Consider the following 19,212-nt stretch of genomic DNA (forward strand, 5'->3'; position numbering starts at 1 on the left):
TCACTGACAAACATAGCAAACTCTCCAATTGAGCCTTGCATATGCTGAGAAAGAATATGACTGAGAAATGCAGCACTGCGAAAGAAGTCAGTATAAGCATGATCCATAGTGGCCACAGACTCCCAGAGCTTCTCAACCAAGAAAAGAGCACAAGAAGTTAGCCTCAGGAGCAGGCTTCCAGCAGGCTTTTGAAGGGAAAGTGAATGAAAGAAAGGGAGCCACTAAACAAGCCATGACAGGGGAAGCACCCACTGTCAGACTCTCCGCAACATCCCCCTTTTAAAAGACACAACAAAGGCTTTACGATTTCCTTGCAGCATAAGATAGATACAGAGAGAGCTCTGAAAAAATTGTCCCATGGAAATGCACCGTTCTTGGAGATGGTGCATAGAAAATGAAAGGCACATATATGCATTAACACGTTCCAGCTTCCCACTTACACACTTGTCATGCCTGCTTTCTAGTTACCGCCAGAGATGCTATTCAGACAGTTCCCACAGTTCCCTCTGTTGCCATTCTAGTCCATTCCCCTGCTCTGGGAATATCCTCGTACTGAATATCTGTACTGGAGCAACTGCAGTATACATAAAAACCAGAAGTAAAATAGTCTGACTATCACCCAGGGCTGGCAGAAGAATTTTGGTGTAGGGACAGACTCTAGATTTTGGATTCAAAGGAGCTATGTCACCTGGTATGAGATGATGAACTAAGCCATTATTTTGAAGTGATTTTTGAGCTGAAATGTTCATACTGGTTTCTATGACAACTCATTGTAGGTCACAGATTTCTAACCCAAGAAACCTCTTAATTGGAGTAGTTGCAGGTCATTTGTACTAATCAAATTGGTGGTTACTTCCCAAATGCTTTTCTTACTGACCCCAAACTCCCAGTAGGGCCAGACCACAGAATAATTGTTCTGCACTATGCCTCTTAAAGTGCCTGATGTGATGCAAATAATTTATCAGTAACAATTAATAGTATGAGAAGCATTATTTTAAATTTCATGAGCAGAAAAAGCCTTTAATCTTATTTTCTCCTGCTTCTGCAAATCAGATCCAAACACGTAACTTGTATCTACCTACAGAAGAATCTTTGTTTACAGCCATGGTTGCTATGCTCAAATTTAGTAAGTTTTCACAGAATTCTGCAGAGCAAGTAAATATAACTATAGCTAGGAAAAGGGACAACATCTATAAACATATCAGGAATCCTGGGGAAGGATTTGTATGCATAAAACATTGCTTGCTTTTTTAACAATTATTTCCATTAATCTATTAAAATGTATTGTTCCTCCCTACCAACCTCTCCTCAAAACATATAGTCATGCATTTCAAAGCCAGAACAGCTAGTCAGGTCTGATCACTACTGCTGTACTTGCCAGAGAGTGTTACCTGGCTATGCTTACAATAAGACTATGCTATTTTTGAGTCTCCGGTGGCTTATATAAAGAAGTAAACTTACAAAAATACATGTTCTCTGACTTTAGCTGAACTGGTAACTTTGCCTTTGGCACTGCAGCTGCTACACTTGATGGGTTTTCTCTGGTTTCCTGTACAAGGGTTATCTGAAAATTCCTCACTGTTTTACAGTGAGTCTTGATCACAGATCGGAAACTCCTGGATTCAGGTAATGATTGGTGAATATCAGCTCTCAACAGGGGAAAAACGTACCCTTCTCACTTCTGATAGCCTGAAAGAGAACTTGAAAACCTAAAGACTGAAGGACCAGAAAAAAAAATCCAAAACAGCAACCAACCTTATTAAATTCCACAATTTCTAGACCAATTTCACATTTGGAGGCCTTGAGTCATGATTTCAAGGTGTCCAACTGCTGCAGTATTCAGCATTTGACAGACCCTCCCTGCAGAACACCACAGCAGGCTCCTTATGAAGTAAGGCAGAGCAGGAGTCATGAGGAGGGTGGCACTATCTGACAGAACGTGGCACCTGGCATTCTTCAGCTTTCTCTGTTTCTCAGAGACACCCCAGATTTCTCCCTAAAAGGATGCTTTCCTTACTGACAGTGCTCTGCAGCTCCTGCCTGCAGGAATATACCAGAGATTTTGGCACCGCTGCTGTGAATGTGTTATTTTATGAGGAGCCTTTCCCCCTCTGCACTGAGGGGAAGAACACAAGGCAAAGTCAAACAAAGCTCTTATTCACTGCCTCAGCCCTTTAAGTCACACACCCCCGTGCCTACGCATGCACACACAGACACACTTCAGCAAGAGCCTTCCTTGTGTGTACTCGAACAAGCACAGCCCCAGGCAATGAAAGGAGAAAGGGTCCTCATAATTGTCATTTATCAATATTCATAAAGAACCTGCCTTAACCCCTCTTGTGTATGCTCAGGGAAAAAACCAAACCCACAAAATGAAACGCAACCAAAATAAAAATAAAATGAAATAATCATCTCACTGCTCATTACCGCAGGGGATTTCCTCTCAATGTCACCACTGCCCTGCGCAGTAATTGGCATTATCTGTTATCTCTGAAGCCATAATAAGGTTTGCCACGGGGCATTTTCTGTAATCATATTTTTATTTGTCAGCTTGTGAGATGCAGACACCGAATACGAGCCCGACCAAAGCCGGAGCCCGGGGCCGGGAGGACGCGCGGCGCCAATCCCCGCTCCCGCCGGTGATGTCACGCCCAGCCAATGCGGCTCCCGCCAGCCCTCCCTCCGCTCCCACCCGCGGCTGCCGCTGCAGCATCCCCAACACCGACATCAAAGAGGCTCTTCCCGAGGAAACCGAGGATTTGTGACCTACCCCAATACGTGCTCACACATTCTTTCCGACAGAAAATACAGTCGGCACCGAATTAGCCGAGAGCTCTCCCACAGTATGGTGGCAGGACATTCAAAAGGGACTATTGATTTGGGGCACCCAGCAGAGGTATCTTAAAGGCCCTGAATTCAGGAAAGCAGACACCCAGTATTAGGTGAATGGCAGCTTAGGAAAAAAAACAACCATCATCACTTCTGTCCAAAGAAAACTTTCCAGGCTTAGATGGTCTTAAACTGATGCCTGAGGAACCTCGGGTTCCTCTGCCATTTCTTGCACCGCTGCTGAGTGCGTCTGCTCCAGGCACTGCAGCGCAGTGCAGAGCCCTCAGAGCAAGCACAGAGGGAGAGCTGGAAGTAGAAGCAATAATGCTGCATCACTGAGCTAACTGCTTAGCTTGCCAGCTCAGGCAAAGCAGCAAGGTAATACAGGATCCCACGAGATACCTCTGCGTGGTGCTGTCAGTTTGCTGCACGGTTGCCTGTGGGTCCCTAGCCTGGCACAGGGCTGTGTACACACAGAAGTCCTCAGAGGACCCTACAGTGGGTTATCTATAAGCATTCTCCTGTGGACAACCTATATCATAAAAACCCCATAAGTGACTGCACCACAGAGTGAGGTACATCAAATATTCCCCCACTGTTTCCAGTAAATAGAACAAGAACAGAAAGCACATACATTTTTAAAACAACACACAAACAGACTCAAGCTCCACACCTATTCTACTTCCTTTTCTCAGCTGCTTGTTTGAAAACACCTCTCAGACAGAGGCTCTCTCTCCACACAGTAGCAGCAAAAGCCTTTTACTGATGGGAGGATTGAGGAATCCTTCCTGAATCCTGGTGCGTCAATGCATTTTGAGCAGTGAATGCTGACTGTGGTTACATACTTCCGTGAAAGCAAGCCACAGGTATTTCAGTGTTTTGGGAGGTACAGGAAGAAGATGGGACAATGACATGGGGCTGGGGATAGCAGACCATCAATCTATTCTGCCAGTACGTCAGAAGCACACACATTTAGTCATTAACCAAAGCAGAAGCCTTCATTTTTCAACGTGGTCATAACTGGATAACCTGGCTGATGAGATGATTTGTCATTTCACTGCCCCACAACAGGACAAGGTCAGGCTTCATTGCTTAGAAAAGCACATTAACTTTTATACTCACACACATGCACACATATGTATTTATGCATGCTCCGATTCTCTGGTAACTGTCTAGAATACAACACAGAATCTAATATAACACAGACCACACGAGTCTCAGAGTGACCCGGAGGGAGAGCTTATGATTTACTGCTAACTTATTCAGCACTAGATGCTTGTCAAGTGGGAGTTAGCAAGGAGACAGGGGATTTACTTATTAGCAAGACTACTGCCCACAATCCAATATGTTTAACAGAGGAAAATTGATTCCTCAAGAGAGAAATGCACTCTGCCTTGAAGATTTCACATATTGTTAAACCTGCAGAGGTGCTTGCCTGTCTGTCTGACATGAGACTCACCATGATCCTCACTCAGTTTATTAAAGTCTCCCAGATCAAGAGGTATCCATCATAAGCCCAAAGGACTAGCTTGTATGTGCATATATGCATTTTTAGTACAAACTATCCCAATGGAGATTCAGATTTCTCCAGAATATTCATTTGGAAGAGTAAATAATTTCTCTTCAGTTGTACTTAAACATTTTCGAGTCTTCTTGGATTGGATTTCTAAGTATTAAGCCAATTAGGAAACAGAAACATGTATGTATGCAATCCACCAGTGGTTACACGGCCCAGTGTACATAAAAAATAACAGCTCTGCAACCTACCAAGGTTGTATGCTGGTTCTAAAATGGTCAGGATCACTCAGTGCAGTTGATTAGCAAGGAGGAAAAATTGTGGAATTCACAGAATAAAATTGATCAGACATCTCTGTCAATAGAGTAAACTTAGATCTTCTAGTTAGGGTATGCAACCTGTTCTTGGCCTCTTTGGGAATTTCTCTGACTATTGTAACCCTGACTGTACCAGGCAGACATTGTCCTCAGGACTGTCTCACCCAGATCTATCACCTTCGAACTGTCTCTTCTGCTAACAGTACACTCTTCTCAATATATCCTCAAGAAAGGCTCTTCTTTCCATTTAGAAATATGCTTTCTTTCTGATTACTATTTCCTGTTGAAATGAGTCAGAGATGATGGGGGAGGGCTAAAAAAGCAAGTTAAATATTTAAGCATCCATTTTTGCTGTAGCCTTTTATGCTGGGGCCATCTGGTTTGTGAGTTTTCAGCACAGAACTGGGGGTACAGAAAATCCCTGTAAGGCTGCTGAGAAGTAACCACACAGTGATTATGCAAATCCAGCTACTGCAATATCTATCCGTGGCCCTTGGCCTCCTGGAGTGGGGGATCTATGGCTGGCTGTGGCTATGGAGAAGCAGCCACGCAGACATAACGTAGATGTTCTCCCTCAGCCAATCTAAATGCAAGGAGACGCATTTATGAGAGCAAGGAGCAGGCAGTTATGGGTCAGCAGCTATACAGAAACTCTTGTGCTCAGACTGATTACAACAACTTGATTTCAGTATAATTTAAATTACCTAAACTTGCTGGAGATGAAGGAGAAACTGGTCCAATTTAAAACACCACCTGATATCACAGGTTAAACCACACCCGATGGTTAAATAATATGATGGAATTCGAAAGTATAAGAAAATTCTTCCCTATTGGAAAGGAAATTGAAGGCAATGGTGATTCAAATGCCCAGAACGGACTTAGTGAAGGTTGCCAAAAGCCAGCAGGTTTTCAAAAAATGAAGGAAGCCGTAAAATGACTTTGCTGTATTTGTAATCGTCCCAGGTTTCTTCAGGGATTCATTTTGATATAGTGTATATAATTCTTAATTATTAGTAAGTGCCCCAAAAATTACGGAAATGAAACTGTTTTTCTTTGGTAGTTTTGGGTTTTCTGTTTAAAGCATTACCTTGTGAATGAATTCTCCTCCAGTGAAAAATGACAGACAATCTTCTCCATGAAAAGTCTGTGACTGGTACATTGTCTCACAGATGGTCAAGAATTAAAAAATACATCAGTATTTTACCCAATGCTTTTAGAGCTTTACAACATCAGTAATTTATCAGAAAGTAAAAATATCAAGGTAAGATCCCTTTATTATGTGCTTTTATGTAACAGGTAACTCCTGTGGAAATGGCTGTACTCACCATATTGAATGACTATGGCAGAAGTCTAAAGCAGAGATGATTTGTCGGAAGAACTTCCTGGCTTCTTTTGGTGTCAATCTTCCCTTTTTTACGAGATAGTCGAAGAGCTCCCCACCTGACACATGTTCTAGCACCAAATACCTAGAAAATAACAAAGCCAGGATTTTGTAAGTACGTGATCATACCAACCTCCTCAGAGTCACACAGTTGTACACAAACACTTCTATTTATGGTCAAGGAGATCAATGCTTCTACATAGTGGTCAAGGAGAACACTTTCAGAAATAACAGTGGAGGAGAATCAGAATTTTAAAATCAGGAGTGATTAGTATTTTTAACAGGGGTCCTGCAAACTTCAGACCTAACACTGCTGGATTCAGTTTCTTCTTTGAGAGATAATCAAGAAGCAAAAAGTTACTCAAAAGACAGGAGGGAAAGAAGAGAATAATCAGGAATAGGCTTCCACAGCAGCTCTTAAAGCTACAGTGGAGTAAGACTGTGTGCCAGGAAGCCTCAAGTCCTTTAACCAAGATGACAGCTCTTTTATAAAACAGCTGTAGCAAAGCTGCACTCAGAAAGAATCAGACAGATGTCAACAAATTAGAGCGAATTAAAAAAAAAGGTGAACCATGTAAATTATGGGGAAAAAAAAAAACCAACGTGAGCAGCCCACATAAAAGATTCAGATTTTGCTGCTGAACACCAGTTATTTGCTGGAGTAGCTTCCTGTCCTTGCAACTCATATGTGAAAAATGTGACACCGACTGAATAAATGCGGCACAAAGGGGGCCTAAGAGCGATAGAGGAAATTCCTGGCCTCATATAGCACTCCTGGCAGTCACAGAGCAAAAAATAAAACCTTCTGCAAGGAAAGAACTTGCCATAGGTGGACCATCTTGTTGTAAGTTGGGGAAATGAAAGGCAGCCAAGCAGAGGAAAACAATATAAATCTCTGGAAATGTTGCCGAATAATGGGAATGAAACAGTTTTTCCAGGAAAGTGGCAGGAACACCATCAACAGAACCACTTAAAAACAAACCAGATATAATATGGACTAAGAAAGAGGATTGCTTGAAATCTCCATAAACTTTTTCCATCTCCATTATGATTATGGAGCCTAGTGTCTCCTTGCTTTTTTTGCTTCGCACATGCTATTTTAATACAGAATGAAGAAATTACAGAGTGAGATAATCTACCCAGAATCTGAAACAACAAGCATAAACATCAGTGTAAAGCATCAATGTAAAGGTGAACAGTGGATTCACACCTTTGCCAATTTGTTTGCAAGACATCACCAGAAAACTTGCAAACAAGAACTAGTTATTTTTCCAAGTTTTGAATGTACTGCTCAGTCCCTGCCTCCCAACAGCACAGCAGACCAGGCTGAACTGTATGTGCACTATGATCCATCAATCCTGCTTTACAGCAGGATAGTTTTACTACCAGCATTAATCCACTTCTTCAAATTTGAGTGGACAGTGAAAAATAATTAATCCAGAATACTGTCTTTTCTGTACCTCAAGCAGCATAATCTCCGAGGAAATTTCTGAATTTGAAATGGAAAGTGAAGAAGACCGTTATCAATTTGGGGTCTTAATTATTACTGTTTTCAACGCTTCCAAAAAGATAGGACAGAAGAAGGACTAAAAGCAGTTCTGAGGAAAGTAAAACTGCCTTAATGATAATGGCATTAGCCTTGAAGCTGTAAAAGTGGAACCTGAGCTCCTGATCAATCCTCAGCTCCTGAGCAACTTCCATGTGTCAGTTCTCACCTAACATATGGAGAAAGCACTTCCCTGACTTACAGAAATGCAGCAAAGTCTGCAGTAAGATGGACATTAATACTGTCTTCCAGTTAAATATGTACTAAAAAAGCACAAAAAGTGGACAACAAAATGAAATTATAAATCTTAGGGAATTTTTTATTTTCTGCATTTTTTATCAAAATAGAAACATTTACAAGAAATATGGTAATACTGACTTTTCCCCCTTTCATTAAAATTAGTAAAAAAAGAAAAATCTTAATTTGAAAATCACATTTGGAATATGTGGCTTATCTTCTCTCAAAGACAGATAAGTAGTTACCAGACTGTCTACTGAGTACACCTTGGTAACTTGGAGATCACCGTGTATTCACATTACATTTTTTGAGCAAGTCATTGAAATGCTCAGAAGAAAGCTGATATGCAGTAGCCAGAGGCACTGGGGTATCCACATGGTCAAGTCCCAGTCCTTGCTGTCTAAGCCTTGGCTAGGAGACAATCTGATAACATATAATTCTTGCTATATAATTCATTCCTCTGTCTCTCATTAGAGACAGATGTGGCTAACTATCCAATATGGCAGACCCAAGCCTGGCACAGAATCAATCCTAAGATTCTTCCTGACAGCTCCCTCTCTCACTGTGCCCAGCAGAAGTTGGATACCAGCAGTGCATCTTGCCCCCAAAATTCAAATTGCTAGCTGCTTTCCTTTTCTGGGAGGTATATTACAAAGATGATTGCAGTTACAGGCATATAGAACACCCTCCACACTGCTTTCAAATGTGCAGTTTTGGAAAATTACAGACCCAGCATTTCTGTCACCCACAGCAGGAACTGCAAAGCAATTTATTTTCATCAACTTCATCTTATTAAAAACACTCAACAAAAATGCACTGACACGTTGTATGAAAAATAAAACAAATTGAAAGACAGGGAGCATTTACAAGGTTATTCATTTTTTGCTTGCCACCTAGAAGCACTAGATATAATAATGGAAATGAACAGGGGAGAGCATTTGAAAAAGATTTGTGCCTATGACAACTCAAGGGACACGGAGAAGCACAGCGACGATGTATTCTGATCTGACAAAGCCCCCAACGTGACATGAGTGAGAAGGATGACAAACACATTCCCCAGTGGCTAAGTGCAAGAAATAAATGCTGCAGGAATCACTCCACAAGTACTACGTGGCTATGTTGCAGCTAGGATTCCTGAGTTCGGATTTGCAGCTGGTCACCCGCCAACCCTCTTCCCTCTAGTATGACATGGGTTTTTTAGGATAGCCCCCAACTAGGAGATTTTCCGTTAAACAAGGGCATAATTCAGCACCTGCCTCCATCTCTGTGCAAGCCAATGTTCTCCTGGCACATTACATGGCACAGTAGTAGTACACTTGTTATTTCCAAACAGGCCAGCAAGAGGGGTTTAAACATTTCCAAGTGTTGCACCGGTTCTAACTATCACTGCACAGCTTACACAAACCCCACTAAGTGCTGTATATCTGCATCTATCCATCTGTGTATGTGTGAGTGTGCCTAAGTGACTCCACAGAAGAAGAGAATAAACACTCTGAAAAGCCAAACAGAAAAAGCAAAGGAAAGAAAGAACATTATTCCAGAGGCTGGAAAATAAGGCATACAGACACTACATCTTTCCTGAATCCATGGCACAGAAAAGAATCCAGATCTCCTGAGCTCACATCAGTGTCTAAAATCCTTTACTTTAGCAAAGTGCTATAGGATTGGAAGTATGCCAATGCCAGCTCTTGGAGGATCTAGGAGAAGGTAAATAACATGTAGTCTCTAGGGGTGAAAAACACTAAGAAGCATTTTCCTGAGTTTCCTTTCCCTTTTATCTTCCCCAGATATGACAGGTTCTCATTTCACTATAGTACTACTTTTCCCATTTATTCTAAGCAAGCAAGCAAATTCTAAAAATCCTGGAACGGTAACCAGAACTACTCTCCTCTTACATTTAGAGATGTAAAGCAACTTATTGGTGAATGAAGCTTTTATTTTTTTTTTTTAATTCTGTCTATGTAAGATTGACAGCACCAGTCCTCCCATTGTGAAAATATAAGAAAACCCACTCTGTAAGAGCCATTGCAAGGAGGTTCAAGGAAAGGAAAGACCCAGCCTCCGGCCAGCAGCATGCACACTATGTACTGGGATAATATAGAGAGGACCTATATTAGGACAAAAGATGCTGTAAAAGCACTTAGGTCTCACATGTTGGATGCTCTGGACACACACCAGCTCTTCTAATCCTTGCATTTCACATGAGAGAAGCAAGTATTAACAAGCATTAACCTCCTGTTCTTTACTGATAGGGAACTGTGAAGCAAAGTGACTTGTCTAGGGTTACAGTCACCCAGTATCAGAGCTGAGATTAGCAGCTGTAGTCCCTTGTGCCTTCTACTCCATGCTGTACCTACCACCAATTTCCCCTCTGCTTGCTACGACACTGGAAAAGCCAGAAAACATCAGGGTTCTGCAACTCAATATGAAACCAAGTGCATGCTAAAAATAAATTCTCGATTACTTTTCCTCACTAGATATATTCTTTATGAGGTTGCAAATATTTTCACAGGCCACAGCTTGCTTTCATAAAGACACCAAGGTCCACATCTTGTATTAGTATCTTATGTCCCTGCTACAAGCCAAGACATGAAACTAAAAATCTCCGATTGAGTTTCAGAGCCTGAAGGAGACAAGACTTTGGTCTTTAAAAACAAAGAAGCTGAATACTAAATACAAGAATAATTTTGTTGATTGGAGAGGAACAGAGAGTTTGCATCCAGCAGCATTCTATCTATTCCCTTCATCATTTCTCCATCTGCATCCCATCATTACCACCTCCTCAATGAAAGATTCTGAATTCCTAACCTCAAATGACCCACTACATATCATATCAGAGATATGCATGCAGCTTATAAAAGCAAGTTTAGAATAATCCTAGGCTCTTTTCTTTCTTTTTAGTTCATTCCATTTACTCTTTCAGAAACCAAAACAGTAAAGAAGGCTTTTAGGGTGGGTGTTAACTTTGACTCAGGCTTTCTTCAGGTCCCTATACCTTGGCTGTACTGGTATCTTTTATATGTTTTCTTTATTATACCTCTAAGATAAGGGTTTTCCTATCCATCCAGATAGATAAACTTTCATGTCTAATTTTAGCTAGATATCTTGTATCTGAATTAATTCATCATTATATCTTTGATAAACACATTCTGGCTCCACTTTTGGTGATTCAAAATAGATATCAGACCATCACAGAAATATCATTTGCTTAGCCACTTTGACTACTCCTTCCATGCCTCCATCATCCTCCTTTTTTCATACTGCATCTAACATGAACTAGCTTCCTTCATTTCTTGAAGCTCCTTCTGTAAGCAATTTAGAATCTCTTCCTTGGCCTTTGTGGTTGAGTTCTGTCCTTGACCAGCCTTCAAAGCCTATCAAAGTTCTATCATCCACTTCTTAAATATCCAGGTAAATAATTCTGTGCTCTCATAACATTCCCTCTACACTGTTAATGACAGAGCAACATCATTGTTTTTCTTCAGCTCCTTCCTGAAGACTGTTCTATGCTGTGATGTTTGACAGCAGCTTGGACTTCCCCTTCAAAACAGCTGATTTGTGTTTTGGATTGTAAGCTGGATTTGTCCCATTCTTGTCCAGTGCCAGCACAGCAAGGACTTCTCAATGAGCAGTACTGTTGCTCTACTCTATTATGAAGACATCACTTAAAACAGCAAAAAAGACACTTTTTGCTATTATTTCTCCTTTCCACCTGGTGGACTATGCTACAACTTGTTATAAGGTACCTTTGCCCAAGCCCTAGGGAGCTTTAAAGAATAAGTCACAGAGCCCTCACTGAGGCAAGGCAGCTACATGCTACCTACAAATCAGGACTGTAACTAAAGGAATGGGCTGGCTCTGAGCAATGCCTGGAAAAATGCTGTTAAAGAAAGACTAACTGGCACAGAGAACACCAGGACCATGCACTACCAGATATTCCTGGCAAAATAACAAACACACCAGATCTGTAAAGAATGAAAAGCTGTCTCTTAGCCATTAGCAAAAATGGTGTTAAATACTAAAATTCTTGCCAGATGGATTGCCTGAAGCAGCCCGTCACTATATATCCCTGTGTGGGTAAGCAGCTACAACAATTAGGTCCTCTGGGGCAATACAAATGTATTTATTATCATAAAAGTGTTAAATGGAGAGAGATCTCTAGATGAAAGCTCATGTTGAAACACAAACTATTTCAGGTAAGCATTATAAATACAAAAAAAGACAGACTACCGAGAAACATTCTCCGATGCTCTAGGAATGGTAGCCCATTCACAGAGCTTCTTGTTTTGGTCAGGCAACAGAAGGTTTATTTATCAGCGCTTGTAATTAGGGGTGTAGTGGGGAACTAGTTAATAATTTATTTTTTATTAAATGGTGTGACATTTACATATAATGTACAACCTTGCTTAAACCTAAACAAGAAGGTTCTTCTTCAAAAGTCTGAATGGACCACTGGGTACCATCACACACCATTAGGTGATGTCCTAGAACTCTTACTGTACCAGAATTAGATTAGACATTCATTTGGCACTGGCTAGTTTTTAAGATGCACAACTTCAGGTGTGCACTCCAGCAAGATGTAAAATCCAGATGCAGTTATAGAGAAAGACACACACACAAATACATAAAAAACACCAGCAGAATCCCTGTTTGCTTCCTTTGCACTCAAGAGTTTAGCATTTTCTGACGCCTATGGGTAAGACATATGATAAAATGACCATGCCTGCTGAGAAGCTCAACTACTCCGTTTTACTACTTAATAGTTAATTATTACAAGAAAATCATGAGCATAATCCTAAAACTGTGGAACATGGCATGGATCAAGACACTTTGGAATTGGTGCACATGTCTAAGCAATTACCAGTCAGGTAGGAATCTCCATAAAGACACATAAGTCTTTAGTTCTCTTCTGTCCCTATGTCTACTAGTGCCCACAACTGTAAAACCCTCTTGAAATTTGGCCACAGAATCACACACCAAAGGAAATGGCTGCACCACAAATGGTATGGGCTAGGCACTGCCCCCAGCCTTGATGAACTCTGGGCTATCTCACAGTAACCCACAATCCCAGCAGATTATTCACAAGAAGCTAGCTATTGCTTTTGACCAATTCAGCTGACAGTTCACTACATTTCAAAGCTCTGGTGCATCAGCAAGGGATCTGTTGGAAATAGCAGACTGACAAAGAAAAGCCTCTAGAAGAAAAAACCCCTGGTGATTCCTCTTCCGTGCTACCACCCTACTTGCAAAATGTCCTTCCATACATATATATATGACTGAACATATGTGTAGCATGGAAGAGGTTAAAAGTTGCCCAGCCCAGGCTGACATGCTCTGTAGTTCTTTGACAGCTTTTTCTCTGCACTGTTTTCTATTGATTAAATAATCTCTATCAGATATTAAGCCCCTTGTTATTGGCACAGTCTATAAATTATTCAGAAGTTATATAAATTCTTATGGTGAGCATGAATTTTTAAGCCCTAATTTGGCACTGGGCCACAAGTTCTATATTTTTTTTTTTCCTTGCCTGCAAGAAAATATGCATGCATTAGATTTCTTTTTTTCTAAAAGACAATTTTAACTCCAGTTTCCATGTTTGAATGGAGATTATATTTGATTGCTCATTACATTTGGACATGAACAGATTGTGGCTCTTGGGGAAAAGAGATAGTAGAAGATTACACTGCTGCACTCTGCATCTTTGATTTGTTTGGGTTGAAAGGTGTTTTGAGTAGTGCCTTCATAGTGTGGCCAAAGTACTGCAGCAGCCATCCTATCTGGCACATGATATGGAATGGATCTAGCCAGAGGGATCCTCAGCACAGGAGGGGAAGAGCTGAGACAACACCCATCAGGTCACTGCTGCAATTCTGCTAGTGACCGTATACTTTGGAGTTTTCTTCTTCAGAGCTAAGTGGCCTTTGCTGTAACAACTAGGACCCAGAGATACATAACACTGCCTACCAAATTCTAAAAGAGAAGTTAGGCATTTGAATACACTGTTATTCTCAAGCTCCATCTCCCGTTGCTCATATCACAGAATGGTTTCACTATGGGCCTGTTTTCTCTCAAGCCCAGCCATCATGGCCTAGAAGGTATCCAAGCACATCAGGCAGTGAGCAGAAGACAAGTCAGGCTTTTGGGTAGAGCTTATTAAGACTGCATTGCACAGGGTGCAGCATTAATCATCACCACCACCTCTGTGCAAGCCAGGCTGGCATCGCTCCTGCAAATGCTGACACCTGCCCTTGTTGCAGCACCCGCTCCCCTTCCTGGCTTCTATCCAGCTCCTTGTCTCCAGCCCACCCTGAACTCAAAACTTCACATGCACTGGCTTCACTCCTACTGCTGACTGGCTTACCTTTGACTACACATGCTTGTAGTTCCAGACTGTACTAAAACATGTCAACAGCACAAGAAAAGGGGTCAAAGTAGCTGGTTACTAATATTTCTTTTTGTTCTAGTCAAGGCTCAGATAGAATGCCATTTTGCCTTCCAATCCTGTTTTGTTTTCTTTCCCTGTATTCACAGCACCTGACACCCCACAGCCTGACCACCAAGAAGGATACCTACCACAAAATTTATTTTCAGTGCTGGACCCTTGGAGCCACTCAAACTTTCTGAACCCTCCTTCTGCCTTTAGATAGGTTTCCCTGCAGATTGATTGAATGTCAAAGTCTTTGCCTACCACTAACAGAAGAACACATAGTGCCTTTTTTTTCCTCTTTCTTGTATCCTCTGGCACCTCACAATTAGTTCAACAAAAATAAACAGAATTACAGGAAAACCCTGCAGGAGAGGACTGGCAGCACAAAGGCCTCTGCAGACACCACCAGAGTTGTACGTCTTCAACTCCTGCTGTCAGCTGATCTTGTATAAGCCAGAAACATAAGTTGTGCATGGGTAGGAGGACATTTTAATTTTGTTATCTGGCTCATTGTGATGCACCTTCACCTCTGTAATCAGGAGGTAGTGTGTTGTGTACATTGCAGTGAGGCTTGGGCACTTGCCCAGTGATAGCATTGTACTACTGAATGATGAGAAAGGGACTTCTACTTGGAGAAGATGCTGATGAATGCATGGCACACTTCAGAGAACAATAGCCTGGCATCCACTCCTTCTCTCAAAACAGATTCTTGCTTAAAATGCTGATCAAGCTGGACAAGATAGAGATTTAAAATAAACGTTGCCAAAAATTTGAAAATTTGAAATCTTAAATGTGAAGATTTGAAAATTAATCAGTATAAATCTAGACACAAATATCTGTATGCACCTAGAAATAGAAATTTACAGATATATATATAGATACAGATATAGATATATAAACATGGATGGAAAGGCAATAGAGAATTATCATTATAAACATCCGAAAGAAAACACGGAGTGGTCCTAGTATGGTATTTTTCTGTTTTATTTTCTGCTCCCCACCAACCCCCTGGCAATTTAAACTAAATAGCTAATCAAATGAGATCAAAACAGGTAATGCTACCCCTGTTGGGGGTTCTGCAATAGAACCGTATCAGTTAGCTTTATCCCCTCTGGAATGGCAAGTTCCATCTACTGTGGACTGTATGATAGCACTTAGTTTGCTATGCTAAAAGCTCCTCCAACAGTGGGACAATTGCTTTTCTATGATCAAAACAAAAGCTAACTGTACTGCATAAAACACAGTAAATGAAATGCAGTAAATATACATAACAGAGATTTAAGAATAAAGCATAAGATTGCTTCCTAGAAAACATCCGAGCCAGTCACTTCTTTCATGAAGGACTGGGCTTTGCATGTTTCCTCTTCTTTAATCTTCAACAAGTCTGCTAATGAGAACCTCCTGCTCATTCACAGTGGTAGTGCTGCTAACAGTGTATGAACTCCACCTTCCTCTCCAGTCGCTACACAAACACTGTGTAGGGTCAGTTCAGGAAAGACCTTTTCTATACACAGCACAGAGAAAATAGGACCATCACCCAGGTTCACACAGTTCATATGCAATGCAGAAACTGTGTGACCAAAGGAGTGTGTCCCCTCCGACAGGCATTACAGAACATACATAAACTTTGTTACCATCTTTGTTACTGACTTGCTCAGTCCCTTAGTTCATTAGTACATGTCCCATTCCTGGAAGTGTCCAAGGTCAGGTTGCATGGGGCTCTGAGCAACCTGATCTAATCAAAGGTGTCCCTGCCCATGGTAGGCAGGTTGGAACTAGATGATTTAAGGTCCCTTCCAATCCAACCCGTTCTGTGATGATTCTATGATTTACATTACCCTAAAATTCCTGACTATCTGAACTTCATTACTCAAAATGACTGGTGCACACACAGGTTTTGGTAGCTCACTGATCATGTCCTGTACCAGGCCACTTTGACTCATTCCTGATATTTAAAATTGGAGGATGATCCCCCTTCCTGGATGTTTTGTCTATTAACATTATATGATGGGAGAGAGGGAGGCATTGATTGTCTATAGCTATTTCTAAATTATCTATTACTGTGGACTCCCAACCTTGCTTGAAGGCCATCAGCGTCATCGTACAACAAACACAAAATAATTCACCTGTCAGTAATACTGCTCGTTTAGCCAACAAAATGTATATCTGAGGTGGTATATCAGCACACTTACAGAGAGCCTCAGTGCAACCATGTTTTCCCCCACGCTCCTAGATCTATAGTCCGCAGTCTTGCTAAATAAGATAACTCAAAATGCTGGATAAAGAGCATATAGAGCATTAAATCTTAGATCTCATAGCTTTCTCCATCTCTCCAACCATCTTGGCAAAAAGAATCCAGCTAAAACAAACAGAGAAAGACTGCTTGGCTAACACACATATGCTAACAGATTTTTATTATTATTTTTTAAAACTCATTTTCAGTGTTAAATAAACTGTAGAAAAAGGATTTGATTCATGGTTGCATTAGGAATCTACTCAACCAAAGCCCCTTGTCACAAATTAAATCATAAACTAAAAGTCAAACATGATTTGTGAAATTAACATTTATCGAGGAAATACTCCCCAGCGCTGCATTGTGATTAGTCTCTGGCTTCTGAAATATCACCCATAATTCATGAGCTCCTCTGAAACCATGCCACTGCTGTTACTGCTGAGATGGCATGCATGATGGAAAGGTGCTGCCACCACCAGAGAGCAATCCCTTTTTTGATGCTGGTGATAACCAGAGGTCACCATGTCTATTACTTGGGAAAGTACATGCACACACACTTCTCAGCCCCCACACACTTGTAACACCTCACCCCTCCACAGGCACTCTCTTCCATGTCTCAGATTTATCCAAGGCCACAGCTGTTTCTAATTCTGAACATGGAGGCTTGGCAGGAGCTCTGCATTGTGCCCTTTCTTTAAAATAGTGACTAATAAAAAAGGAAACATAATTAACAGTCATTGGTTCTTTCAGAGTCAGTGTCTTTCAGCAGAGGGATCTGGTACCTTTTCAGGGGGATTCAGACAGCTTAATCTTACAGGCGAAGGAGGTACAGCACAAAGCAGACTTGCTGATTGTTAAAGGCTAAAAGGTCACTGGGAAAGCATGCTTTGGAGCCCAACATTTTTAGAAGCCAGGATATCCAGATACAGCTTAAAGATATGAGATGCTTTTCTTTTCAAGGTGATCTTCATCAGGAAGATATTTTCCTGCCAGGAAATGCAGTATTTTTTGGAAATAATGGTGTAACACCATCCCCACTGCTCTAAGCACTAGATATTTTTCACAAGGAGTAGAACAGCCCCCAAGTCTTTTTGAGTAAAGAAGGAGAGCTGAGTTCAGCTGCTGGCTGCACAGGCATCTAGAGCATTAATAAAACTTCAGCACCTCTAAAACACACCCCCTCATGGCCTTTCTTCTGCATGTATTCATACATTGTCACTGCTGCTAAAGTATACTACACCTATCTGGAACACATCAGCTCTATGCTATGTTTATGTTAAGTGTGTGCATACCTAAGATTACACAACATAGAAACAAATAAAGATCACAAAGAGGAATATTTTCTCCATCTCAATCAAAAGAAAGCCTTGGGCCTCATCCTACCCCCCATTAAACCAGAATACAGAGGAACGTACTCTCACCAACGGTGCCTCTCTTTTCAGGATTAAAGGAAAACTTACTCCCTGTAAAGCCTGATTTTCCACTGCTACCCTTCTGCACACAGAAAAGGCTGTGTTAGATCTGGGCCTCTGTCCTCAGCTGGGGTAAACTGTGCTTCATGGAGCCATGACCATTTATGCTACTGAGGATAGAGCACTGAGCATGCAGCTCTGAGAACACCTGAGCCAGCCTCCAACCAGTGCCTGCGCGAGTTCTTTCTGGCAACTGCATTTCACTGTGGATGGCAGGCTCTGCCCCAGAGGAGCGTGGGGAATCCAAAAGAAATTACTGCCTGCTCTACTAAGCTAACCCTTAGGCAAAGAGGTCTCACTTCTCAGAACAGGAATTCATTGCTCCAGTAACAAGACTGGCTGAATAGTCCATAAGGGACTGTTACCTCCATTCAACACACTTTCTTTAGATAAACAGTCATTCCCTTCTTGTGTTGTGACATTAAAAAGAAGTCACCAACGGATAGTGGCTTTTAAAAACTGTTTAACCTTCCTTTAACCACTCTCTTCTACTTGTAATAACCTGTTAAAAGCTGAAAATAACACTAAGTTCCCTACTGGGTCACCATTTTCCATTTGGAGAACATTGATTTTTTTCCTGTCGCACCAAGATTAATGTGGCCTGTTTGTTTGACAACAGATCCACCATATCTAGTGCCCTAAATCAAGCTAAAATGCTTGTCTGTGGACAACATCCCTGTCTAGCACCGGTAATGATTTTGGGGGAAAAAAATCTTAAAAAAAAAAGCTTTGCTATATAACTGTTACTACTGAACCATCAGGAGATTTCACAGGGCCTTAAAACCAAAAAATTGTTATTGATGGGGAAAATTTAAAACACTTTCTTAATGAGAGTTGAGGCTTTCAATGAAAACTATTAGGCAAAGGAGGTTATCCAAATTATCCACTGTAAGTCTATTACAGCTTTGATCCAAAATGGTTCCAGATCTTACACGTACAAACCTTCCTTCTCTTTTGCTATTTGATAGAAAACATTGGATTGTCCTCTCTCCTCCATTTTAAGTAAAAAAAGAAACAGCATATAAGTAAAGGTTCACTCCAAAGAAGACACTGAGGTGCTGGAGCACGTCCACAGAGGGACAGCAGAGCTGATGAAGGGTCTGGAGCACAAGTCTTATGAGAAGTGGCTGAAGGAGCTGGGGCTGTTTAGCCTGGAGAGGAGGATGCTCAGGGGGGACCTTATCGCTCCCTACAACTACTTGAAAGGAGGCTGTAGACAGGTGGAAGTTGGTCTCTCATCCCAGTTAACAAGTG

General features: G+C 41.3%; 1 protein-coding gene across 11 annotated transcripts in view; it reads right to left on the reverse strand.

Annotated features, from left to right (window-relative positions):
- Positions 1 to 19,212, reverse strand: part of BRSK2 (BR serine/threonine kinase 2) — a 315,925-nt gene that overhangs the window by 88,025 nt on the left and 208,688 nt on the right. For all 11 annotated transcript variants that reach the window (XM_027702611.1, XM_027702657.1, XM_027702631.1 and 8 more), the window contains exon 4: positions 5,988 to 6,128. In XM_027702611.1, the coding sequence (XP_027558412.1) occupies positions 5,988 to 6,128 (141 nt within the window). The remainder of the gene's footprint in view (positions 1 to 5,987; positions 6,129 to 19,212) is intronic.

The sequence above is a fragment of the Neopelma chrysocephalum genome, unplaced genomic scaffold, assembly GCF_003984885.1.
Source record: "Neopelma chrysocephalum unplaced genomic scaffold, ASM398488v2 Primary Assembly neopelma1_24, whole genome shotgun sequence".
NCBI classification, from domain to species: domain Eukaryota; kingdom Metazoa; phylum Chordata; class Aves; order Passeriformes; family Pipridae; genus Neopelma; species Neopelma chrysocephalum.